This window comes from Bombus flavifrons, chromosome 8 (genome assembly GCF_040668555.2).
Source record: "Bombus flavifrons isolate JBK064 chromosome 8, iyBomFlav1_principal, whole genome shotgun sequence".
NCBI lineage: Eukaryota > Metazoa > Arthropoda > Insecta > Hymenoptera > Apidae > Bombus > Bombus flavifrons.
In genome coordinates this window covers 14,173,084-14,200,273 of record NC_138449.1, presented here as the reverse complement: position 1 = coordinate 14,200,273, position 27,190 = coordinate 14,173,084, and the positions used below count along the sequence as shown (strand labels likewise).

General features: G+C 42.8%; 1 protein-coding gene across 2 annotated transcripts in view; it reads right to left on the bottom strand.

Moving 5' to 3' along the window:
- The window catches only part of sm (heterogeneous nuclear ribonucleoprotein L), a 161,636-nt gene that overhangs the window by 79,348 nt on the left and 55,098 nt on the right, over positions 1-27,190 (bottom strand). For both annotated transcript variants that reach the window (XM_069118392.1, XM_069118393.1), the window contains exons 4-5: positions 23,365-23,450; positions 21,361-21,457 (exon numbers count right to left, since the gene is read on the bottom strand). In XM_069118392.1, the coding sequence (XP_068974493.1) occupies positions 21,361-21,457; positions 23,365-23,450 (183 nt within the window). The remainder of the gene's footprint in view (positions 1-21,360; positions 21,458-23,364; positions 23,451-27,190) is intronic.

Genomic DNA, 27,190 nt, shown 5'->3' with positions numbered 1-27,190 from the left:
CTTTTCAATTTATTAATATTATTATTCGATAAATTATTTGGCAAAAGGATTTAAGTTACGATTGAATTTCCATCGTCCAGAGATCATTTTCTTTCGAGCGGTACCGCTTGATAAGTTCACTTTGAAAGAGACTTAATGGTTTACGAAGTTACTGTCGAATATTTCCAATTCTCAGCAGTCAAATGCAATTAAACGAGAGGAATCTCGTTAGCGGTACGTCGGCAAATGAGTAACTGCACTTTTTAACCAGACTGGGATAACTGGCGACACTTGGCCCGCTCGAAAATGTTAATCGAATTCGTTGACCGACGTCGATAATAGAATTTTCACCGAGAATTCGTAACGAACGGTGTCCATTTGAATTGTTAAGAGACTTCTCGTTTGCATACGAGCCGCATTACTAAATTGATTATTATTTCCTGCGCTTTCTTCGTTTCAATGTCTCGCGACTCGATTCGTAACGCGACGATTCGTCATCCCTTTCAATCTCTTAGCGTTTAATAACTCGAGACACGAAGAAATATGCTATAGTTGACGCGGAAATATGCAGCGAGCTGCTCAATTACGCTCTCGCGCGAAAGTATCGCGCGGCTTTCTATCCTGAGAAATTTGTTATCACGGAAGGCAAGTACAGGCGCGTCTATACCCGAGAGATCGATCGAAAGAGCGAAAGAGATTGTTTTCCGCCAATCCTTACGTAATCCGAGACTCCACCCACCTCGCTGTCTTAAGCGGCAATCCGATTTGCATATTTTCGAGCTCACGATAATTCGCACACTCGTGACTTTTTGCCTCTTCGAAGGACTTTGAGCGTCAATTAAAGCGTATTGGGGATAAATCATCGTGAAGGAAACGAGAGAACGAGATTTTAACCTTTTATCGCTTAATTTGGATCGCTCCTCTCGAACGAAATGTTTCAAGGTCCCGGAAAACGAGGAAAATCGTAATATCTCGGGGAAAGAAATTTTTAACGATTTCGTAAAATTCAGTACTATAAATGGAACCTCGTTACGTTACAAATATACTCGATCAACCACTGGCTAATTGTATCAATTTCTGCTATTTCGACGACTATCTTTTCCCTAAAATTTCCAACGACGAAGCTTAGACGAAACGGAAAGCCAATGTTATTATGAAAAGACATCTGAATTATTTTTACAATTGTACAGGAATTCCTCGAATTTCAATTATACTTTCTCTGAACTTTCCAACGATGAAACTATAAATAAGCGAACGGATATCTGGTGTGACGGAAAAACAGCTCCTAAATAAACGTCATAGATGAATACTCGTGCAGAAAATAATGACTTTGCAGACCATTAGTAACAGCACGAAAGGATTGTCAGCGCGATCAAAGGTGTGAAAGCGTTACTTAAACAATCCTATTATCTGACTCCTTTGATGTCTGCCTTAGAAAGACGACCACGCGAGTCTTTCGTATCAGGAAGCGCTCGAATTCGTCTGGCTTTTGGCCAGTCTTCGTCGATGCTGTAAACCGCAGTATGGACCGCGAGGTGTTGACCGAAGAAAATCGTTCGGTCAAATACATATAGGTCATCCTGGAAATAGCAAAATCCCGTCGATGAGGTGCATTGTGCTGCTCGATTAACATTCTGTCGGTCAGTGCACCGTATTTTCCGCCAAGCGATCGACCAATCGCTTCGATTCTCCTTATTGCAGACGCTAAAAGAACGTGTCGAGTCTCTGGCATCGTGGTTTTTGTTCCACTCGAGTCGGCAAATTCAAAAGAAGGGATCAGAGTCGACGAAGAGGAAGAGAAGAGAAAAGAAGAGAAGAGAAGAAGGGAACGAAGTGTGAAAATCTAAAAGACGGTAGTCTTCTGGTTTCGACCATAGTTTCCAGAGAGAGAGAGAGAAGAGAGGAGAAACGCGAGAAAGTTTTTCAAAGGATGTCTTGACGAGAGTTGGCGACGTACTTGATTAAAGCGAACGAGCATCTAGAAGCTACAGGGGAGGAAACGTTAATTAATCCGGTCACGGTAAGTTGTTCCACGGAATATTCCATGGGTCGTTCTTCACGGCATCGGGTGATTTTCTTAATGGTTTCCAGGGAACAACGAGCGATCCTTGGTCCGACGAAACATACAACAAGAAGGAGCTCGTATCGTTGCAAGCATGGTGTTAGTAGCTCGCGCGGGATGTTTCTAAACCAAACACGACTTACACCGTCTAACGAGAATGGGAATTCATGGCAGTTCTGGTAAAGCTGAGTCGACATCCTGGCGACGCCTTAAGTGCGTACACACGGTCAGCATCCTGCATAAATATTCCGAATTAATTGGTGGCCAATGCACTGTGTAAACAGGGAGCAACAAGCCTGGCCCCCGGCCCTGTCACATCAACGTCACGTTTCTGAAATACTCGGGCTATATCCGTCACCCACTAACACGTACGCCTGTACATACCCCAGCCTCGAATCAAGTATGCACGGACCAGTCTCGCTTTAGCAGGTTATACGTCTTTACGAGCACGCCCCTGTATTCATCTTGCTTCCCTGGTTGGATGCCTCACGCTCTGCCGACTACGTTCTAGCTCGTGGGTTTAGCTCCTTGGATGCTGACGTCCACAACATACGATATTCGGCTGTATCGTTCGCAAAACACGAGCCGCAGATTTTACCGGATCACAGCGAATGAATCCGCGCTCGTGTAATTCTACCGAGGATCTGTGCAAGGATTATCGAGATTAGCACTTTGCCCGTGAAAGACGAAAGAAAACCGGAAAGACCAGCAGGAGGCAGATTAAACACGTTGTCGAGAACACGCGTAGGAGACCACCGCTATGACCAGGATTAATCAACGCTTTCGAAAGGATCGACGATCGATCGTCCGTACGAGAATCTATCTGACGTTTAATGCAGCTGGAAACTCGGCTATCGGCTAAGCCAAGCTGCACCCCCGTCAACGGCAATAAATAACGGAATTTCACCCGCGATCCCGGCAACCGGTCTGTACTCGATCGCGAGCGACGATGGGCGGTCTGAGGCGACCACGGTCGGACAACGTAGGATTCTCGAGAAAAATGATGGCGCGACAGAAACGCGGTTTTACGCGAGCTTGTGAGAACGTTGCCGGTGAAAAGTGACAGCCGCTTCGGCAAGAGTTTACGAACGCCTCGGATACGATTGCCTTTGAAACCTGTCTGTGGTGCGCATCGGGAAGGACGATGACGATGAAAACAGTAAATTGATTGAACCCGGCGAAAATACCGCGAGCTGACGGAACTATACGAAGCTCCGTTCGATCTTCGACGGTGAACGGTGGCAACGATCCGGTCGATCCGTTTTATTTTCCGTGGGCATACGCGAACGTTCAACTGTTTGCCGAGGAATTGCAGGAGAAAACTGGAGTTCGAGGTACGCCACGATAAATAATGGAATTTCATCTTGGCTGGTGATCCGATAAACCTGCCTTGTTGCACCGTTGTTTACGGCGAGGATATACTAAGACTCTCGAGAAGGAAGATGGAACGCCTCGCGGTTCGATACGATGTTTAAGGTGAATAAGGAGGGTTAAAGGGTAAGGGTGAATCGACGTTCACCCTCTGGGAACGTGCTAAGAGGGTCGGTATCGGAGGCAATTCGTCACTTTACAGTCAGCCCTTTTTTCCACGAGATTTTTGCTCCGCATCGTCCGACATCGTCGATCAAGAAGAAGATTGCCGTAAAGCTGGTCTAAAATCTCGAGGCTGCCTCGAGCGACTCACGAGAGTCACGAAAAAACCGACCCGGTCCAGATTTTCCTACTTTACTCGATTATTCGTTTACGTGACAGGTGATAAGAATCGTGAGAAATTGCTCTATGGGAAACGCCGCGTCTATGTCCCGAGCCGTCGTGTTGCTGTGCGAAGCCAGCTGTTCGCGAAGGCCAACGAAATATCGGAACGCTTGGTATCGATTCGGCGCTCGATGTCCTAATTGCAGCATCCAGTGTAACAGCTATTGCTACTTCCATAACAATTTATTCGTTTCCTCCTTCATATTTCTTCTACCTACGATCAACCCCGGAATTACCCAAAGAAAGTTCGCCAATCAATTCGACAGAGTACCATCGCCCGAACAAACTGTTTGCAAGAACTCGTACTATACAGACGCAAAGAATTTCGCGAGAACGTTTAATGACGGGAAATTCATTTTAAATGAATTTACCAATAGAATCGTGAAATTTGTTCGTACGATGTAACGACGCTTTTCTTCCAAGATGTTCTTCGTTTCCAAGATTATCAATTCTGCATATACAGCATTCTGCATTCTAATTCTCTCCGTCCAAATTTTCCATAAATTCGTGAATATTCGCAATCTATCGCAGACAAACTGACTTAATCGACAGGTTCGACGAGCTAGCTAACGACGTTTCCACTCGCATTTCCATTCCATGGTTCCATTCCATGGACAAAGTGGTCCAAAGCAGAGACAGTGTCGAAAATAGCGGAAGGAAGAATGTGAATAGCGATGAAACGAGAGAAAAACAGAGCAAGCAAATCGCGCTGCATAATGTGGACAGAACAAGCACCACGAGCCCGTTCGTTATTTCAATTGGTTGACGTCAGTGCTGTCAGAAGCACGTGCACTTCCGCGGCGGATGCAGCGGTTTCGGGAATGATCGCGCACAGAATGGCCAGCATCCACGTGTTTCTCCCGATACGAACTCCGGCTCCACGTAAAATTTAGCCACGCTGACGCGAGCATTGATTGGTCGCCGATATCGAGAAACCTCGAATCTACCCCGTTTCGTGTAATATTTTTAACAGCAACAGTAACGTACACCCTGTCGATTCGGAGATACCTTTCGTTAAAATCGCAATGTCCTAATGTTCCGACCAAACTAGCGAATGATTCGCGATGGTACAGACTTTGCGATGCAAAATCTTATAACGATACGTTGACAAAAACGATGCAGATCTGTCGTTAGAACGTACGAACAATGGCGACAATATATTCGATAACGTACATTCGGCCGTCTAAAATCTTTTATCTATCGTTCTTATTTTTTAAACGTCTCGTTATTGTAACAGTTTGTATAATATACATTCACTTAAAAAGAGAAAAACACAGGGAACTTGAAATATTTTCAGGTATCTCGAAGAACGAATGCTGGATACTACATTTTAATTAAGGAGGGCTATATGCTGACATAGTGTTTATGTAACCAATTTTACTTCTCGAGAGAACACAGTTATTATACAGAATGCTATCGGCAGTTTTTTTCCTCAGATGGAAGACTCGATTCGCCAAGCTGTGGAGCATAGAGAATTCCAAGCTTCGTCAGATAAGCGACTGACAAGAGGCGTTGTTTCACGACCGAAATGAAAACGCGTGCACTTGTCAATAGTTGTGCGCCATCGAATGCAGCGTCGAACAATAAAAACGATAGGAACCGTGGTCGATCAGTCGGAACAAATAAATCTCGGATTCAACGAGTGCTTTCTTTTCTCCGCAATAAATTACTGCATTATCCGTGCGCGCGCGTTGACCCCACTCCTGTTACGATAAACCAAAAATCCCTAGGGCGATCGATCGTACGTGACTGGGACGTCGCGTATCGCATCTCTTTGGCGTTATCAATGTCCGATATATGCCAGTAACGCATCGACAGTTGCATCGTTCGTTCAAACAATGTTTTCGCTCATTGTGGAAAACGTGAGTCTCTAATGGGTCACGTGTTGCCATGTGGCGCACGGTTGCGAATAAACAGCGGAGGGAAAAATCGTATCGCGTGCTTAGCAGCCAGAAAACCGGCTATTACGAGGATGAAGTCGAATCGTTGTTATCACGCTTCGTCACGCAACAACTTCCCTTCATTGTGGCCGACGCTAAATGGATTAATGGAGGGCAAAGGAATATTAATCGTCGAATGAACGTGCCACGAATCCTATCGCCTATTTGTCCTTTCTTTCTCGTGTCATCTTATAGACGAAGGTAAAAGGAAAGAAAAAAGGAGTAAGAAGGAGAGTAACGTAAGCGGCGAGCAAGACGAGACGAACGACGTAAGGTGATGTAATTAGCATAGAAGCGTTCCCGTCGACTCGAGAACACTGGCAACTCGAGCGAAGGTAATTGCGTGTAATTTAGTCGGATAACTCGTTGAGATGTCACGGCACGCGATTTTGAATGCGCAGCCCACGGAGTCACGTGAAACCCAAGCGAAACCTTTTTTTCTTCTTCGCGCTCTTGCTTTTTCGTATTTTTCTTCTGCTTGCTGAAAATTATCCCATGTTCCTGCTGAAAATCTCGAGAAAAACTAAACTACACGCGATCACGGACGATTACCAGCGCGCGATAGTGTCTCTAGAGATCTCCTCCGTCGCGTACCATTCTATATCCGAGACAAACCATTTTTAGTGCTAACCACCGTACATATACGGGATCTTAACGCACGTCTAGCTGGAATAAACATTCCACGAGATTTCCAACTGTTTTTCCTCGTTTTAGCCGGCGGCCATTAAATTCCTCCGATTCGGCTAAACTAATGACGCTACGCGGATTTTCACTCACGCAAGCTGGCCATTATCGTCGATTAAAAGCTCGGCGTTTCGCCTCACAATGAAATATCAACGCGGTTCCGCGCGTTCTTTCAAGTCCATATGCACATTCTGGTTGTAGCTGATCGAACGTTTCAACACGGTCACCGAACGTTTCCGTGTTGGAGACTCGCGCTTTTCTCAATTGGCCGTTGCTCTCTTCGTCTTTATCTCTGTGTACGCGGTGCCCTGCCCTCTTCCTGTTCGTACAGCAAGAACAAAGGTATCGTACACGCGAGAAAGAGAGCTTTCTCCGCATCTTTGCATGCACCGACTGAAGTAGATGGAAAAGGACCGACGAACACCGGTTTTCACCCGCTGGTTCCGCCTTCGCTTCGAAACGCTTGACCTCGGCTACACTTCAGACACGACCTATTTACACAACGATCGACCGAGAGAAGCCAGTAAACCGGAAGCTCGTTAAATTCGATCCTTACTGTTTCTTCGTTAAATTTTCCGTCTATGGTACTCCTCGTCCCGCCGTCTCTCTCTCGTCTTTTCAAATTATTATCGCGATTGGTATTACACCGACGCGTTTAGAACTCGTTTTCGCATCACGGGATCGCGATCCACCATCTTTGCAAATTACATTCACTTTGATACGAGGAAATATAAATCGCAAAGATGGATACAGGTCGTTGTTATCGCGACACGTTCGCTGGATCGTGAATTTCACTATCGAATTTTATTCGTTTCACGGGCCAGTCGTTTCTCGAGATTCGTTTTGTGGGTTAGGCAAATGAAAAGAGTAATTCCTCTGGTCTCGTTTGCTTCGGTGAAATTTAAACAATAACGATGTACCGTGGATCTATGGTTTATCTTCGAAAGGATTATATCTTCGAAACGATCAGATTATTCTCTTCTTTGATTATTTCTTTTTCCTTTTTACCTACCAAGTGACGTAAAATCAACTCAACATCGAATCTTTTCTTCTTCTATTTCTTTTTGTCTTCTTAAAACGTCGTACGATGTGACTTTCGAACGCTGCAACTCGTTTAGTTTCGTATTTTTGCATTGCCGAACATTTCTATCGATTCTAAAATTCTATGTTCTATCCCGTTGAAAGCTCGTATAAGGAGAAGTTGGTCGAAATCACCGCTACCTGTTACGATCATCTTGCACGTACGACCTCAGACCCGATTACAGATGGCCGTGCGTGATGCACAAATCGATGAAAGCTTTCGTGTGTTGGCTAGGAAACAGATTTTGCTACTTTTAGGCGGAATATCAAACCTCCAGGGCCGCCCCTTGTAATCTAACCAATTTCCATACGATCCTTTCTCCGCTGTTTCCTTTTTCTGTCCAACGTACAATTATCTACATCTCAATTCGCTTCAGATTGCAGAACGATACGAGAAACTTATTCTCCATTGCTTTCCACGGATTAATTTCCTAATTTCTTTAGAAACGTTCCTAACTTTATCTCACGATTTCTCCAACGCTACTTTTAGGATACAGTACAGTCAAAAATATAATCGAAGCGGTTGATTTAAAATGACAATAAGAAAGGAAATTACATTATTCTGTAAAACATTGAAAACAGATTCAAATACGTCTGAGGTATACTATTCTCACTCTTGAAAATTCATTTAACGGTAATAAGAAATCTAATCGAGACGTTCGATTTAGAACAGAAATAAACAAAGGAACGATATAATTTTGAAAAATATTCCAAACGCTTCTGCCATTTCTTCGTTAAATTCTGCTACACTGTCGTCTCAAAGTTAAACGACCACGTCTGGGTATTATATTTTAAAACTTTCCCAAATACCGGTACAGGAGCTATTATTCGGAATCTTCCGAAGGGTTGAACTCGTTGCTGGGCAACAGGTATTCAAATTAACCAGCTTCTTTTCTCGAATTCAGCCGGGACGAACGAGGTCAACGCGAGCCACGAAAGAACATTTGGAATAAAGAAGCGAACGCGAAGATGCTGGGCTTCCGACCCCGTTGGTCGATACACGTACGTGATTGGCATCGTAAACGAGCCAACCGGGAAAGTTCGTTCTCTCATCGGGAATCCACGTGTCCCATCAGCTGGATTTAAGTCCGGACTCGTCGAAAATCGAGCTTGAAAAATCGGCGGACGTGTTACGACCGTGTCTGCCTTCGTCTAACTATTTCCAACGGTTGTATTTCGTTGGGAATTGATGAAACTACCCACTCGTGGATTTAATTTCTATTTGCTAACAAACGCTAAATGGAAAATTAGATCAGCTCTCGCGTGGTTTCAAATTCTGATGGTAACTAAGTTCTGTTCATTCCTATTTGTCGCATTGATTTCGTCCGCTACCTAGTTCCTTAAACCGATTACCTTCCTTCTCGGTTCAACGACGTATTAACCTAAAACCGAGATACTAAAATATTTCAGATATCGTATTATCCACTGGAGAATACGGTGAAATGGTATTCTAGAATCCTGCGATAACAAACAAGCGTTACATTCTCGTGTTATTATTAAATTGTTCCCATCAAGTATCCGTTTTAAAGCACTCGGCAGCAAAATCTGAAGCAAGAAGAGAAGAATAGGAATTTTGAAATAACTAAAAATACCTTTCATATATCAAATTAATATTTACACTACCAGAGTCATCACCTATACTCCGTATAATCCTGACTATTCTCCCCTTATTTACCCTGCGCTCGACCGAGCGAGTACCTCGAACGACCCATCGTCCTCGTCTCTGCGACCAGCAAGTATCAAACTTATAACCAGCTTCTCAAATCTCCGTGCTTTTCGCCAGTACCGTTTCTCCGTTGAACTTTAAGCGACCGGAGAGCACTTTGTTTCCACAGGTTCGAGGATATTTCGCCCACGCAACGACCCGTCCATTTTATCTCGATATTCACGAGCAGCCCAAGCTCGTCCATCGGAACAAGTCCAACATTCGGCGAATTTTAACTCGCAGCCGCGTCGTCGATAACCAACCAGTCCGGCTCGAATAATATATTCACAGTGCACAGAGAGGCGGAATCGCGGCGTATCGATCGAGCGGAGCGTAGGTCGAGCGCACGTAACGCTCAGGTCGCAAGATCAACGCAGAGAAAAGAGGGTTCTTGACGGGGTGGCTCGCTCAAAGGGGGAAAGTCATTAAAAGAGGGATCGTTCTAAAAATACCGGCCGTCTCAAAGGACTCGCCGTAGGCTGAGACAAGAAGATCAAGGTGTTTCAGTGTTTGACTCGCGAAACCTGGTTAGGTCGTGCTACACCCCCGAACGCTGGCCTGTTAGAGCTCTTTCATACGGTACGACGATACGTATCATCGCGATACACGTCCGACAATAAGATACTAAGACGCGATACGATATCTCATTAACTTCGTAACTTTGCTTTACGCTTAACAATATCTGCTATTGTTGTACGATATTTGAAAAATTTCGCGGTGATCGTAGTAAATTATTTAATCGTTTAAATCTGTCAGTTTTTTCTTTCTTTCTTTTTTACTAAGAAATGACGATCCGTCCGACTATCCTGTTAATAAGTACCCTAAGTATGACATTTTCAAAACGTTAAATACGAGTTCTTCCGTTTTCAAAAACCGATGGTACACGGTGATGTCGCGTATAAATATCCTCGCTTGGTAACTGTCCGTAATTAAACGACCCCTACGGCTCATTATCCGAAGGATCCCTGGCACATGATGCGCTAACGCGTCGCGTGCAACACGCTTCAACCGCCTATCGTGTGAACGCACTCGTTCCGGATGACAGGAACTGGTTCCGCGTGGGGGTGGAGAACTCTGCTTCGCTCCGAGGGATAGGGTCTCTTGCTCAACTTGATTACCGGGATTTTTCTTTTTTGGTGGTTTCACGATTAGAGACTCTAGTATCGTAGGTGATTAAGAGTAACGAAGTGAATTTGTAAAGGGAAAGTTTGTCATTAACTCTTTTACTACGATGCCATCGGAGAACTTTTCGAAGAAAACGAAATTTTAAGAATTTATTTATATTATCTCCTCGCGATGGGAAATCATTTTTACGCAAGCAATCGCTTGTCTTTCTCTCTGAGAAATTAAATACTAACCACCTACCTGGATAATAAAATCGAGCGATTCGCTAGAAATTGATTTGTTACGCTACGCTTCGTGGAATAAAGAAAAAGGCCGAATGAAATTGCATCTTTTTGTCACGAAGAGAATAAGAAGCAACTTCTCGTATTCCTTGGAATATCGGGTTCAACGTGTACTAAACCGCGGATCGTAAAGAATCTTACGACCGATAGAAATAAAGCGAAGATGAGTACGCCATAAAAATCTCCGACTTTCTCAGCCTTTAAACGACGCGGTGTGTCGCGGCGTCTATCCGCGTCGAGTTCAAAACCGGCCACGATATCGAAAACATAAAACGCGAAGAGATTTCTCAGAAGGAAAACGCGCCGTGTTCGAGCGGCGCTGATAGATCGTTCTTGATCCCCGACGCGAAGATTCTTTAAGCGGAAAAAGTAAATCGGTCGAAAGTAACCGGCCCACTGAACAATCCTCGTCGAAGAGTCGTTCGATTAACCGATGACAAGAAACCGATCTCTCGCAGACTTTCGAACCGCGCCAGATTTTGCGATTCTCGATTGGCCACGCGCGATGACCGTTTTCCGCCTCGATTTCCCTCGTACTGACCCGTCGCTAATTAATACTTCCGTTTACCGGCGACCTAATGGCGTCGTGCAAACCAAAATTTTGGTATCGCGAATATTTACCTAACGCTTGCTCAAATTTGTCCGAACGGCGTCGAATCGTGGCGCAACTGGGCTACCAGGGTCAAACAGCGACGAGCAAAGCAAATCAAGTCACGGAACGTGTCTCAGAGGGCCGAATTACCCCTCGAGTTTGCATTGCTCTCCAGTATGACCAAACGTCTCGGGTATCGTCACTGGACAGTGTTTCTGAGCTTTGCCTTTGTTCTGCGAGCTGAGAGCCATTCTGTGTCTTCGGAGAAACCGAATATTCGCGAGTGGTCGCCGTGTTTACTAAGCATAAGGCAAATATATTCTGGCGAATTTAACGCGAACAGAGCGCAAGAGACGAGAGTAAATAGAAAAGATAGTCGATCGATGGGACGTTCGAGTCCAAAGCAATCGCGAAGACAGTCCGACTTTGTTAGAAACTAGTTTAAATCTTACGGATTCCATTTCGTTAAATGGCGATCGTGTTGTTCTCCGATAATCGTTCGATACAACTGAAGGATCGAGGTAACAATTACAGATGGATCTTACGTTTACCGAGTTTGAGCCTTGTTCTCCGTCGACAGAGTTACGAATGCTACTTACTTGGAAAGCTAAAAAGAAAAAAATTAATTCGAATCATACGTTTCTTATCGGACAATCGATGAGTCGAAGGAAATGTTCTCGGCGAGCAAAAGGCAGATTCGGTCGATCCAAGTCGTTAGGAAGCTTGCGGAAAACGAGCTCGTAAAACATCGTATGGTAGGCGATCCTGGATAGTCGTAAATTATCGAGAGAAAGCCGCGTTGTCAGTAACAATTCGAAACCGATTTACCGGCAAAGTTTTAGCTACTCTGACCCTGCGGACTAATATGAATAAATATATGTAATCCTGTCGAGAATCTCAGGAAGGAGCGAACGTTCGAACGAGTTCCACGGCTCTCTGAACGATTTCCTGTGACGAGGGCGAACGAGTTTGAATACAAAAATGGTGATAAGCGAAGGAGAAAGAGAGAGGCAGAGGAAAAGAGAGAAAGAGATAGAGGAGAGAAAAAAGGTGATCGTTCCGTGTCATTTTGTATTGCTGATGGGAATTTCGCAAAAAGAGCAACACGCCAAGAGAAAAATCCGTGAAAGGCGAACGACTTACGTAATACGCGCACGCATTTAATGAAAACTCCGAGAGCGCGCATTCGTCGTCGTTCATGGCTTGAAACGCGACCACGAGAGAGCTGGAACTGACCGTTCACTTTTATTATACACAACCGTTCGACACGCTACAGTGAGTACGCCTGTGCGCGGAGCCACGGCCGCGCGTTAATTTCCTGTTCGTGAATCGCGGCATTATTCGAAAACCGCTAGATTCCGAAACCACGGCCTAGGCCAAGTATAAACACTGTCAGCCAACTGCCGAACGTTTACTTGAACAGTGTCGTAAAATCTTGCGGGTTTACCCCGATAACCTGGTTGAACGGATAAATCGCGGCAGAGGATCGTTTTATGAGAGTGTTAGGGGTTGAAGCGAGAAGGGTTCGTGGCTTACAGTCAGTTGTAAAAGCATCCAGCTACTAGAATACATATTTCATATTCGCTCGAGGTATACTTTCGAAACGTAAACGATTTTATGCAAGCACTTGTAACATGCTTTTTTAGTTAAAAAAAAAAAGTGGAATTGCTGCACTTGTCATGCGAATAGTATTTAATATAGAACCAGTTAAGTAGAAACAGTAAATAACGCTATCACGATTATACCACTCGTGTTTTTCATCAGATATTTATGCTAATTCGTGTTCTTTAAATGGCACAATCGATGCGATTCTTGGTAATAAAACACGGATCTTTATTTACACATTGAACGTTTTCTGAGTTGAACACGAGCTGAATTACAACGCTTTTAACGCGTAATCCTTCCTATTACATAGTTAACGAATCACCGGCATTTTCCAGGTTTCATATGTTTCAAGCGCTGCCGCCCCCTCCCTCCAAATACAGCGGAAAACATCATTTATTCAAAATAACATTAATAAAACCACGAAAATAGACCGAGAGACCATTCCGTCGATATTACCCTCGTATCCATATTTGAGTTCGAACATTCTAATAATACCGCTATACCGTTCGATTCTTTTCCCTCGTGAAACTTTCACTCGACATCGGGGGAATCAACATAAGCCCGCCCCCATTTGTAGAAATTCCATCAAAACGGTATCGATAGAAAGGCACCCGTGGGTGTCTAGTAATTAAAGTATCTCATCGAGGTGGCGCGAACGAGGCGCAACGAAACGAACAGTTCGCTCTGCATTCACCGATCGAGTTCTGCAGGTCGCGAGCGCGGAACGACGTTGAAGCGGTACATCTGTTTCCGTGTTCCACTCGCGGAAATGTCTCCCCCGACGGAAATTCATTTGGCGGTGTAACAACCGCAGGATAACGAGTCGCACCGAAAAGTAAGAGATCTGCCCGCGAAATTTCTCCAGTCTCCGTCTCTGCCTGCGGGTAATTGACAATTACGCGATATAATTGCGGCGATGATTACGGCGACGTTCGTCGCGGTCCATCAAGGACATCGCACGCTATAATTCCGCGTTTCTTCGAATCTCAAACGAAAAGGAACAAAGTAAGGGTACGGTCATAAAGAAAACTTTCAGCGGCTTTCAAAGGTTGCCAACGAGGACGCCTAATTACAAGGCGGGACGCACATACAGGACGCTTCGCGGAAAAGCTTCATCCGGTCGGACGGAGCAGAATCGTTGCAGCCATTTGCAATTCAAACGAGTAGCCGTGGAGGATTTCCCGCGCGGGCCAACACCACCAGCCCGTCCCTCCTTTTCCGTGTGACTGACAGATGCCAGAAATTTCAGAAGCTCAGCCACGGCCACTCGTGACAAGACTAAACCTTGGACTGCAATTCGCGAGGAGCGCGAGGCACGTCGCAGGTTGTCCGATGGAACACGAACGTGAAAAAATTCATTGAATTCGTGCATTTTTACGGAGAAGTTAACGAGGTTCTAATGCCAACGCGGTACGAGAAACGCGGATGCATTTTAGTTGATAGTGGAATATGGAGTAGGAGAATGGCGCTCTGTTATTCAACCACCGGTATCTGTTCGTAAATCTAGCCGCTATGTTTTAGCTGATAAATAATGGACGCAGGAAATGGCTGCACGATCCTCCAGTGGGCCGTGTGTGAACCCTGTCAGAAGGATAATACTTGCTCGCAGATCTTCTGGGAGATAATCAGCTCGAATGATAAAGACTTCCGATAAGCTTAAGGATTTCGTGGAATGTTCCCTGTAATCGTTTAAGAAATTAAACAATCGGCAAAGGAAAGAATGGTTCTTTTTAAATTTACCTGAGAATTTACCATCGTTTGTTTCATCTTCTCGCGATAAATCGACTAGCGAAATTAAGTCAGGGATTTTGAAAATTCGTTGTACCTTTAACTTGGCAAGGTTGGTCAATGCGAACTTTGAATCGCTCGTATCCGTTCAAACAAAATCTCCCACGAGAAAAAATTTGACCGACCTGGAATTTTCTATTCGAGAAACGTGCAACACGAATAATCGCTCGATACATCTTCGTTGGAATCGTTAATTCGATGGAACTCGATCGACTAATTCTCCTGACTTTTAGTCGGAATTTAAGGCTATCCGGCAGAGGGTCGATCTCTTCCGATTAATTAACCAAAAAGAATTAGTCGCCGTGCGATTTTATGGAGAGAGAGAGAGTTTGTACGCGAACTTCGCCGCTATTAACGGCATTAACGAACTGTATCGCATAAATTTCCGTTGCGCGTTGTCCAATTAGCGCGCGCGTGCTACCAAAACGCGCGGAATTCGCGCGTAACGTTTTCTCGCGGAATAACGGGTTCGATTAACACGCTGCGGGAAATAAAACGGACGAGAAAAAGGGAGAAGTTATCGGCGTGGATCACTTTGAACGTTTCCACGCGTTTATTAGATCCCGATCGACCGTGATTCATATGCTTAACCCGATTTACCGCGCAACCAACGATCTTGATAGCGTCGTTTCGCGCAATTATCGCAGCCGCTAAGCGGTTCGCTTAATCGAACGAAACGATGCCTCGATCGAACGTGCTACGTCCTAACGAGATAGCTGTGCGCATGTTGCACGGCCTAAAGGATTAAGAAAACCGATCAACTGACAAACGAAAACCTTTTTCATCTGTAGACTCGACATGTTGGTATTTATGCGATTTAATATTCCATCTATTTTAAATTATATTATTCTTTAAGGAACGTTCTATTCGTCAAATACAAAGCAGCTGACTAATTCGTTAATGGCATATAGTTCAACTTCTAAAACTACGTAACGAGACGTAAAATCTTTGCGAATCAAGTAAATTCGATTTACGATACTCGCACCTAGTATCGACAAGGAAAGAAGCGCGAAAACATTATTCGCGTAACGTATCGCGACGTAACTGTAGGTTGCAGGAGCGTAGGAAAAAAGAAAAGAAAGCCAGTCAAGATGGATGGAGAGCTAATGAAACATCGGTGCACGGCCGAATGTCCCAAACTAATTTCCTGTTTACTTGGCGCGGCTTCCCTTTTAATCTGCCGACACGGTCCATCGGGGAAGCTAAACGTCGCCTCGGCTGGTATTCAGAAATTTTTTCGTCTGTGAGTTCACTGTGTTCCGTGTCGCTCCGAAAACGTCACAGATAACGGCGTTCTAATTAGCCGGTAATCAAGCGAACCGGCACTCTCTTAATTTTCTCTCGTCAAGCAGCGCGACGCTATCGGGACAAAAGAGTTTTTCGTGTTTCCACAGGGCAAGCAATAACAGTTCGAATCAGCCGAATCGAGAGCGCAGCGGGAATGGAAAGAGGCAGAAGAGTGTGCAGCGGGTTCGAACGTCGCGATAAAACGATCAACGAGACAGCACGCTGGTTAGACACCAGGAGGATGGGTCAGAAAATAATTGCCAGATCGTTTTTCATTGTCAGCGTTCGGTTAATGCGAATATTGGGTACAAAGTGTGGTATAATTATAGAGACGGCCGGACCGAGGTAACTCGATCATTAGCTACGTGCTGCCAAAATGGATGCTCGAGGTACGAGCCATTCGAAGACAAGGCAGATCCATTGCTGTCGGCAAAACGCGAATTGTTTGTAATCAGCTTACATAGCTAGTTGGTAGATTCGCGTGCGATCGATATACCGAGACCTGCGTGCTTCTTGTAACGTCCACGCTACCTCGCGACCACCACTAACGTCAAACATCGTCGAATCGCAGACAATTCGATAATCGAGGGGCCTCTCCATTTCGATAAATTGCAGCTTCAAGGATAAATAAAGCGATCTGCAAGGTCGTTGGCTAACAATTTCCACGTACACGATACGTTTACGTTCGCTGAAACAGTTGCGAAATCGTTTTCCCTCGATCCAGTTAGCAAGACCACGGACAGATACTTTTTGTCTGAACATAAACCATCCGATAATGGTGTTCGTTTGTTATGTACCAATCGGTCAAAAATACACTCTACGTTATTGTGTACCGTGGAATAATAACACGAACGCGAAATCTCTACATCCACGAATTACAGCATAAAACGGAGGCTATCGTTCAAATCCGAATCTATATTTTTGGTTCATCGAGTATTCGTCGATCGAGCTGCTCGACAAAGTGTACCGCAAAAGTCTCGCTACTCCCAAGCCTAATACGGTAAAATGGCCACGGCCACCGACAATTGGCCTTTCGTTATAAAGTTTCGATACATCGCGAGGTCGCACTCGAGCGAATACGTATAACAAGCAACCGGAAAATTCGTTCGAAATTCGTTTGCAGCCTGAGTCGGCCCATCGAGTGGCTCGTTTTACATAAAATTTCCTATAATTGCCTTTCGAAAGTTCGAGATTGCCTACTTTGCGCGGCCATTTTTCACCGTGGCTGTTATCAAAGTAATCGAGCCTGGTTAACGCGGTGATTTTTCATCGTTTTAATCGGGCCGTTTTCTTTCGTCAGATTTAGTCGAAACTTCGTCGATGGAGGAGTGCGACGAAAAAAGGGTTGAAAGAAAAAGCAACATTTACGCGTTCGAGAGAATACGTGCGCGTTGTTGACTGGCGTACACGGCAACTTCGTTTGGGAAATATCGCAAGGAGCGCTGACAGGTTGACAAAGCATCGCTACGTGCTCGCTTATGTTCGGTTTCCTCGCGCATAAGGGCCGGCGTGCAAATTTATTGAATACAAACGATTTCCATCGAGCTACGCTTATGCCAGGAAGGCTACGAGCGCATCGTTATCGATGATTTCCAGTTTGAAGGGATCGCTGTTACGAGGGAACGTGTGGGCGCGAAATCTGCGTAACCTGAGAATTGCGAGAACCAGAGGTTTTTTAACAAATTTTCCGTGTTACGAAATACATCGATCGGTATTTCTATTTTTGATAAAAAGACCTTTGAACGACGAGCGTAGAGGAAAGCTGGCACAGATGGTGAAAAAATCTCTAATCTGCGCAAACTTGAATTATCTGAAACGTATACGTAGCCTTACTTTCGCAGGAAGCGTTCCTTTTTATCAGGTTCTACGCTTCGTTTCTACAGTATCAAATTTATTTAATCGTACGAGAGTGTCGCTAATTAATACGAAATTTGATATACTTGGACCGAATGAGTTGCTCGCTGTATTTCTTTCAATTAAAAAATAGAATATTTCTTTTATTTCGTATAGACTGGCAGATTTGAAAATTGTTCGAAGAGAAAGAATATCCCAAAGCGAGAAATTCTAGTACGCAAATTGTAAGTTAATGACTGGAAATGTAATCGCACGGCTGGAAATGGTTAATTACGGGAAAACGAGGGTAAAGTTAAACTTGGATAACAACATCTGTACACTTGCAAACTTTAAAACGCGTTGCTATATATACTCGCCAAGTCTGGAAAATTTACATGGAAATCGCCCACGAAAATTCTACTTATTTCCTTCTCGACAAAAATCCAATTGCGCTACTTTTTCGTCGAACGTTGTACATTTCGAGAACTGCGAAAGGAACAAAGATCTATCGAACACCCGTTAAACAGCGAATTGCATAAACTTTCGGAAGACGGTACGTGCTTGAAAAGTTGTCAATCACGATTTGAGATATTACACGCCTATACGTGATTATCGGCGCGTGATTGGTATTGAGAAACAGATTAAAGCCCGCAGCGGATATGGCTTTCCGACTGTATTCGGTGCATGCGTTTCCATTCAACTGCTTCGATACACAGGCGAGAATTAAATATAATCCCATCTGTCTGTTCAGTCGCATCGAATCGATCGCTTCTAATTCTAAGAAAATTTCCCTTTAATTACGCCGAGTATCTCGTTTCACATACGGTTGCTCATGGACCTATTTCAACGCTTACCATAGAAAGCTTTTACGTGTATATCGCGCGTGTTACGTAAAATACGTTTTGAAATTTAACCAGCACCGTAATAAGGCGTGCCTGTCATGATTATATTGGTGCAATTCGGAATTTGAAAATATACGCGTTACAAGGTACTTGATGATCGAACAGCTTCGTGAGCCGCTATAGAAATGCATCGCTGAAAATTCCTGCATCCTGTTACGTAAACCTTTTGAACCACACAGAGAATTAGAAGGGAAAAAAAACAGATTTATCGCGAATCGATGAAACGTGGGCCGACATCGATAGCCCGTACACTTTGCGCGAAACATGTTCCTTTCTGGCCACGGTGAGCCAAGGTATTTGCCAAAACGACAGTTCGTCTCTAATGAAAATAGAGCTTAAGCCACGACCCAAAGTTCAAAATTGGATTTCGAGGCGGAGCCTGCGTGGCCGAGCGATCCCACCCTTTACGCAACTATTGCCAATGGAAAGATCTGCCAAATAACAGATTCTCGCGTGTGTTAACAAGAAGCGCGAAATACGCGTACAACATAGTGTGTAAGTATGAATCATATGACAGCATCTTGACGAGAGACGTCTGATGCCAGGAAACGTGGAGATCGTGCGTCGACTGCGATGAGCCTCGAGAATGCACATCGAAAGAATACTCGCATCTGCAAATACTTTATATTTGTTACGCGTATTAGCGTGAATCGCTATATGCGCGTGCGAATTCGTTCGCACGTGCAGTGGTTGTTAGGTTTCGATTCTTGAAGCACGAACCGCGAACGAACATTACCGACTATTTAATTATTAGAGGCGATACGCGAAGTGAGCAATTATCGGTAATTAGGTGTCGAGCGAACGCGATACGCTAAATCACGTTAACAACGTACGTTTATCGGGGCAAGCGAAACGATATTCGTTAGAAATTCTAATAGGGAAAAACTGTTTGCTAACACCGGAGCTAATTACGTTTTAGAAACAAACGCATTGGTACAATTATTTTCAATTAAGTCTCCGATTAAAGAAGCAACGAGGGCCTTGCTCCTATAAAAACGAATTAGCTTATTGTTTTATCTAAACAATTACGTTATAAAACCATTATCGTGGAAAGTTCTCCGTGGAATTTTCGTGGAAACTGGTTTTATGATAATTGAAAAATGCCAACTCTTTCTTGGCACGTTGAAAAATCGACGTAACTCTCAACAAACCAATATGTTTTTGAGGTACGCGTATCGGTGAATGAGAAGAGAAACAATTTTCTATCGGTTTTCTAACTAGAAAAGGAAAAATAGATCCGTTTGCACGATAGAAGATAGAAAGATGTCAGCGTCGATTGAAAAAGGTGTTCGATCGATTCACGGTTCGAACAAAGCTGAAACAAAATCTCACTCGTTAGGCGAGAAACGAGCGGCTTTCGTGCTCGCACGTCTCGGGTATACGAACCACTCTCTTTCCCTGCTTTCAAACGGCACGGAAGACCTCATTGCCGCGGGCCTAACGTTAATGCGCGTGATTTTCTTTTCACTGCTCTCCGGAGCGGTGCTAGTTGCTGTTTGCACTGCGATCCTTTTCACGATAGAAGAGACAGCTGACAGAGGCAAACGCGAAATAACATCGTTTCATCGGCGATGGGATATTTGTAATTAAGACAATAAAAGAGAAGAACAGAATAACCTTCCCTCTGTTGTCAATTAAAATATAATTTACCATCTGTAGTAAGACTCGTAAATAACTCGTGTTCCCAAGTATCAGGACACCGAGCAAGCTCGTATCCAAATTTCAATTGAGATTATCAAAAAGAAAAGAAACAATTTGATCTGTGAGAATTTTCATTTGGAAGTGCTCCAGACATGATAAATTATAATAATCAAGCATTAGCCCAAACAGTTTTCTAACTTGTATTTAAAAAGTTTGAGATGAATCGGATAGAAGACTACGAAAAGTCTGTGAGAATCCGACTTCGTGTTGTAAAATCATTTGTAAAGGCACGACGCACGTAGACGAGCGGAAGATTCACTTTATCCTAACGAATTGATAGGATTATTATATTATTATTTTAAACGAGACAACTATCCTTAAAGGTACGCATAATTTCCTAATAATTTTTCTGATATACTTAGCTGAATTCTAATGCTTAGTGAACAGGGAACAGCGTTTCTCGTCGCGAGTTAAATATCAAAGACGAGACAAAAGATATCACTCGAAAGATGTACCGTAGAAGAGAGGATTTCTGAAAGGTGTACACGCGTTTCTATAGTTTGCCAGGAATAAACGCGGCGAGAAACGCGTTTCATCCCCGTATAGTAAGTCAGCTCTCGAGCTCTATTTGTTGGATTTGCTAATTAGACGTCGAATGAAATATTGAAAAGAATGTCGTCACCGTGGCAGAGCCGCTTGTACCGTGGGTAATTGGAATATGTAACGAGCACGTAAAATGAATGAAACCGACAAATTTCCTCGAGTTTTATGGTACGGTAAGTGCGCCGGGGCCCATCTACCGCCACTCCTTTTCTCCACAGTTACGTAAGGGAACCGTGAATCTAGAGCGTTTCCATTATTTGCGCAGGCATTTCTCCGTCGGATTCTCTCTCATGAATATTAACAGCGAGGCTCTCAAGTGGCTTATTTTCTTTTATTTTTTCATACATTTTACCACGAAATCGCGCAGCCTCTGAGGCCGACCTTCGACTATACACGGCAGCCACTGTTTGCAATCTTTTCGAAGACGGTTTCGAGATACAGAGAACAGAACGGAGAATTAATTTGTTTCTTTGCGTACGATTGATTTCGTGGACTTACCTTGGCGAAGTCGATCTTCAGCGTACAGCAACCGGAGTATATGTCTGCTCCGTGAAGCGTCTCCTTTGCTCTTGTTGCCGATTCCACCGTGTCGAACGTGGATATCGAAAGATTCGGTTAAGAATATATAGATAGCTCTGTCCGGGTAGTAGTAAAAATTAACGAACAGTTTCTATTTATAACTCCGAGAGGACTCCCATATGTTTCGACATGGCGCGATTCGTTTGAAATCTATCAAAATTATGGCTAAGCGAAATATCGCTGAACGAAATCGAAAAAACTTCCAGTTAGCGATTTATCGTAATTCTCAACTAGTATGGATCGTGGGTGATCGCATTAGTTTCGATTACATTCGAGTTAGATCTTAATTCGCGTGATCTTTGCTCGTAGGGTTAAAAAAATACAAATGAAAATTAAGTAATTCGATACGAATATTACGCGTCACGATCCTACGAGGGTTGAACTACTAGGCACAAGTCTAATTCGCGGTTAAAAATATAAAATAATAATCTGAACGGGGAAATTAAATAAAACATGGAAATTTGACGAATTGATGAACGTTATTTTGTCTTCCACGAGAAAATGGACCACTTGTAACAAGTGAATCTTTTTAGGAATCTATCGGTTGTCGGAGGATTTGGAAGAAACAACGGATAATGAATAAAAGACAGTCTGAGTGCTATGGATTCGAAGTAAACAAAAAGATTCAAAGCATCGAGAATAGTCGACGAATGTACATCTCCAAGAAAAGATCAGATATCTCATACGTCGTTTTACAGCTGAGTTTTAATAACGAGCTGCTGCTACGTCTCTCGACTCTATGAGTTACTCGACGCTACGTGCCTCCCTGAAATTTTGGAAACTTAGGAATAATCGCGTAGAGGGCTGCATCGTTTGCACTTGCCAAATTATTCTCTTCTTGTGTGTAAACTACGTGTTTGAAAATTCTATGAATCGTATCGAAACAAGGAAGATAAGCATAAATTATCAACACATGCGTGTATAACATCTGAATAATTCCATAGTAAACTTTGCTATTACGTGGAAATAAAGTCTGTTAGAGGCTCGCAGTATTACCAGATAAATAGATAAATAAATAAAATAAAAACGTCGAAAATTACGACTAGCTCTGATTCCAAAGATAATAATCGTAACTACCTGTTCGACGTAAATATTAGGTCGTTCGAAAAGTTTCTTTCGTTTCAGAAGGAAATAATGGATGCACAACATTTTTCGTTTTATATTATTTTATCGAATTACGTATGATCCATTTTGTTCTATCAAGATAAAGATTACAACGTTCGACAGATTACGTTTCATGTTTGTATGAAGATGCGTCGTTGTAAAAGACGTGTCTGTAAAGGAAAGGCACTTTTCGGACAACCTAATATCTAAACGAATATCTCGATTTCACTTACAAAAGAGAAAGAAGAAGGAGAAAAAGAAAAAGATAAAAAATGTCGAAAATTATATATGGTCCCAGTTCGATGATCAAAGATTATAGAAAATAATATATTTATCCGAATAATTTATAAGTATCAAAAGGGATCTTTCGTACGTCCTCGAACCCTCGGTAATTTCCAAACAGAGAAGAGCCATCTTTAACTGGGTACAACGCTCATCCACTATGCCACAAGTAACTCGTCGATATTCGGGCCAAGGTATCAGAGGCTTAGAGTGAGTGACGCGGCAGTCGGAAGATCCTGTAACCGTGTCACTCGCTAGTTCCGCTTATAAATCTTGATCGCATTGGAACGGTGGCACGTGACTGACAAACTTCACCAACGGATAGCCGTTTTGTCGAGAGAGAAAAAAAGAAAAAAAAAAAGAAAAGAAAATAAAAGAGAAGAAAAACAAAGACACAGAGCAAAAAGGAAAAAGAAAGTGTGCCATGTCAGAGAGATCCTCTCGAGCTTTAAGACCGTTTATCACGCTTCGTGAAGCTCGTGCTTCACACGTGAAACGAAATCCATCGAGTGGACCAACGTGTATTGCAAAGGATATTCCACCATTGCTTGGACGCCGTTCTTCTTGAAAATAACGATGCGTTGAACTTGCCCGCTGGGTGCGCTGATCGCGTGCAATACTTCCTGTAACAGAACATACGAGACATGTTTTAGGAAAATTTCCTGAATTTCTTCTTGTGCTTATGGAGATGGCTGTGATAAAAATTCTATGGAAATGAAACTACGCAAATCTCTTGTGTACGCATCGCATACGTTATATGAAATATTTTGAAGCATCGTTTCTTCTCTAAAGTGTCAGATTTTCACATCTAGATTGATTTTTGAAGGCAATCTGAAAACGTACATAATAGAAACTAGAAAATATTTATTTGGTCACAAGGTATTAAAAAAAACGTTTATGTTTATCAAAATGAATACGATTTACCTACTGTTATTATCGAGCAAGATATATTCGTAAACGAAATATAAACGTGACAGATTCCGATATTTTACGTATACATGTATACCCACTGTGAAAAAAGTATGATGGATGAACAGTTAAATAAATTAATGGAAATTCTCTGTTGATAGATGTATAAAGTAGCTATGACATCCGTCGCAAATGATAATAGTATGTTCGAGGTATAGAAATTTCTCACATTCGGCCAATTATACGGAAAATGTAACGCGATACACATTTATATCCATACAGTGAACATATACAAATTTGATGTATCATATGACAGCTACTCTTCGTTGACAAGCTTTCTACTTAAAAATATTTATAAAAAGATGTCGCGTGTATCTGTCAAATACCAGGCCCAAGCTGTGCAGGATTAAATAGAGTTTAACTGCATTTTCCTACATCCACCGCGTTTCATCGTTTCGTAAGAGCTTGACATCGAGAAAAATCGCGTTTTATATATACAGAATAAATTCCATCGTGCAAAATAATAAAGGGTAGGATGTTCCGGCATACGCGTCACGTAAAAGCGACCGAGGTTGCACGTGAAATATTTCTCTCGCTATATCGCAAATTCAAATCCGACAATTTTCCTCCAGCTCTTACTCTACACGCATCCGGAATAAGGATATAAAAGACCTCGCCATCCAGCTACAGCGTCATAAAGCGGTCAGTACATTTGTCGTTTAATAAATTATTGAGAGGGTTGAAAAAGGATTACGATTGAAGGAGATGCAAATATTTCAGCGGACGTACCAGTCAAGACTCGAGACGTTTGACGTTAAAGGGTCGAAATTGTGAGAATGAAGAAAATCGATACGTTCAAATTTTTCGTTTAGACATTTGGGAAATATTCGATGTAAATATTGGAGCTACGGTCGAACCTCGAGATCTTTGTAGCGTCGAATACTTGAAAATGCTGAAAGTTTGCGCCACCACTGTATTTAGAAACGTAAAGATGGAAGTGCCAATAAAATCAATCACGAAAAACGTATAGATATGTTCAGCACTTCGCCTAGATGTTTACGAGTGATCGCATCACAATTGCGAAAGGTTGGATTTCCACACGAGTATAAAAGCGGGAGAAAATCGAGCGGCATTCTAAAGTTGCGTCATAATTGTGCATACGTTCGATTATCTAAATATTTGCGAACCTGAATACCTATAACTCTTCGTCGATCAGAAGAGCAACAAACATCGAAACCAGTTAAAAGCTGCTATATAAGTTCAATGAAAATACATGGATCTCGTTTCCCATTGAAATTTCGAAGACCTCGTCGATTTCTTAGCGTGTTACGGTTTATTTCACGCTGGAAACTGAGTATTCGATCAATCTCGCGTTTAACGGTACAGAACATCGGACAGAATACGCGAGAGTGAGAAAATTATGTTTCCACGTGTTAAGACACGCGTGGAAAAGAGATACAGCATCCTACCGCTTGAAGAATGGACTAAACGTCGAGCAATTCGTTTCTCAATTTTTCGCCTCCGTTATAAACATCACGGAGCTGTTGAAAATAATGCAACACCCGTTGAAAAACTCAAGAACTTATTTCGTTCATACGGAAGAAACCGGGTCATTTTTTATCCCTGGCTACTTCATCAACTTTTTATATTTACGATGAACTACCAACCGTCACAATGCGTCTTACGTTACGAGCCGTCGTTGGGCTCTACATTGTTATCCGATGAAAGTAGTTTCGCAGATAAAATTTGTAGAAACGCGAACAACGTTTAGAAACAGAATTTCATCCTAAATAACAATCTTACACGATAGAAATGTAGGATATTAATTTTAGTTGCAGCAATACAAAGTAATTGTAAATAAAAGCATTCGTTAATTGTTTCCGAGTGGTTTTGGGTTTCATAATATCGCCAACGATAAAACGTTTGAAAGTATGTTAGCATCAATTTTACAAAATTCTTTATATATTCAAAATGTATGAAGATCGTATCGTCAGACGCGAAAGATCCCAGTGCGACGTTCCAGGGTTAAAGTTTAATAAAGCGAAGAATAAAACGGAGAAAGAATTATGGATGAAGTCATCCAAAGACGTTGCAGCCATACGGCTGCGAAATCCATAGTGCCGAATGAAACGTTGACTCTCTGCTATCGAAACCAAACCGATAATTGAAAACGTTTGAGGATCAGGTAGATGTTTACCTGTAGCAGCTCGCCAGTAAACTCGAGTCCCAACGATACGAGTGATGACGCAGCGTGGCGCTTTGCCAACCACACTTTTAAACTGCAATTTCTTCCGCGAGGATAGTCTCGTGCTCAGACAAGTCGAAACAGTCGACTCACGAATCGTGAGCTACGTCCACACTGATCAAAATTGAAGGTTACAGTAGAATAACACGACAAGTATATTTTTATTGGTTTCTAGAATTTATGACACTGTATGATCGAACAGGAGGATTTTCATACGATGTAATTAAAAATAAAAATCGCTCGTTTTAAATGCAGAGATCAAGGTATTTCAAAAAATGGCTGGAAATTTGTCTACTTCTGACCTGACAAAGGCGAAAATATAATAAAAGGAAAGTAGCAGCGTGTTGAAGTTTCGGACGTTTAGCGTTTGAGCGTTGAAGCTCGCGAACAATTCGCGAACAATTCGCCGGTAATTCGTGAACAAGACGTTAACGGGTCTGTCGCACGCAGAACACGAGCAGATCTACGGTGAACAGAATTCTTTGATGTACTTTTGTGTGAAAGAGATATATCGAAGTCACAAAGTTAATCAGGCTTGAAGAGTACATGGGTTTCGGAAGATCCGAGAAGAGATAGCGTGTTCGAGCCTTACAGGAAGTGTAGGGTGTCAACTGAGAAGTAGTTCTTTTGTAGCTGCAGGTCAGTTTGTATCAGTACGGTAATTATAGCCCGGGCTACGATTTACGAGATTGCGAAGCTAGTCGAACGGAAAACTACAAATGTTTCGAGCGATCGAATGACAATGGCGTTATCGATCGGTGTGAACGGTATCGTTCATTTCGTTACCTGGGTTACGATCACTATGGAGCAACGATATATCGTCTTTCTTCTTTCGATTTAAGATATTTGTCATTATTTCGTAACAAGTATATGTAACGTTACTTTGCTTAAAAAGCAAAAAGTCACAGTAAACTTTGAACATTTCAACGTATAAAAAATAAAAAATGAAAAAATACTTGATGATACGTTTTAATGAAAGAGGACGAAACTAGTGTGTCCACTTAACGCCTTAATTTACGATCCAACTATATTTTTTCGTCAAGATTAACAAACCCTGAACAAACAATTTTTATCGGATGCACGTCGCAAAAATGTCCACATCGTCGGTGAACACGGTTCACGGTCTATTCCCCGACGCAGGAACAAGGGGCGACCTTTTAAGAAAGAGCTTCCTTTAAGAGCTTTCTCGGAAAAGTTAGTCGGCATCCA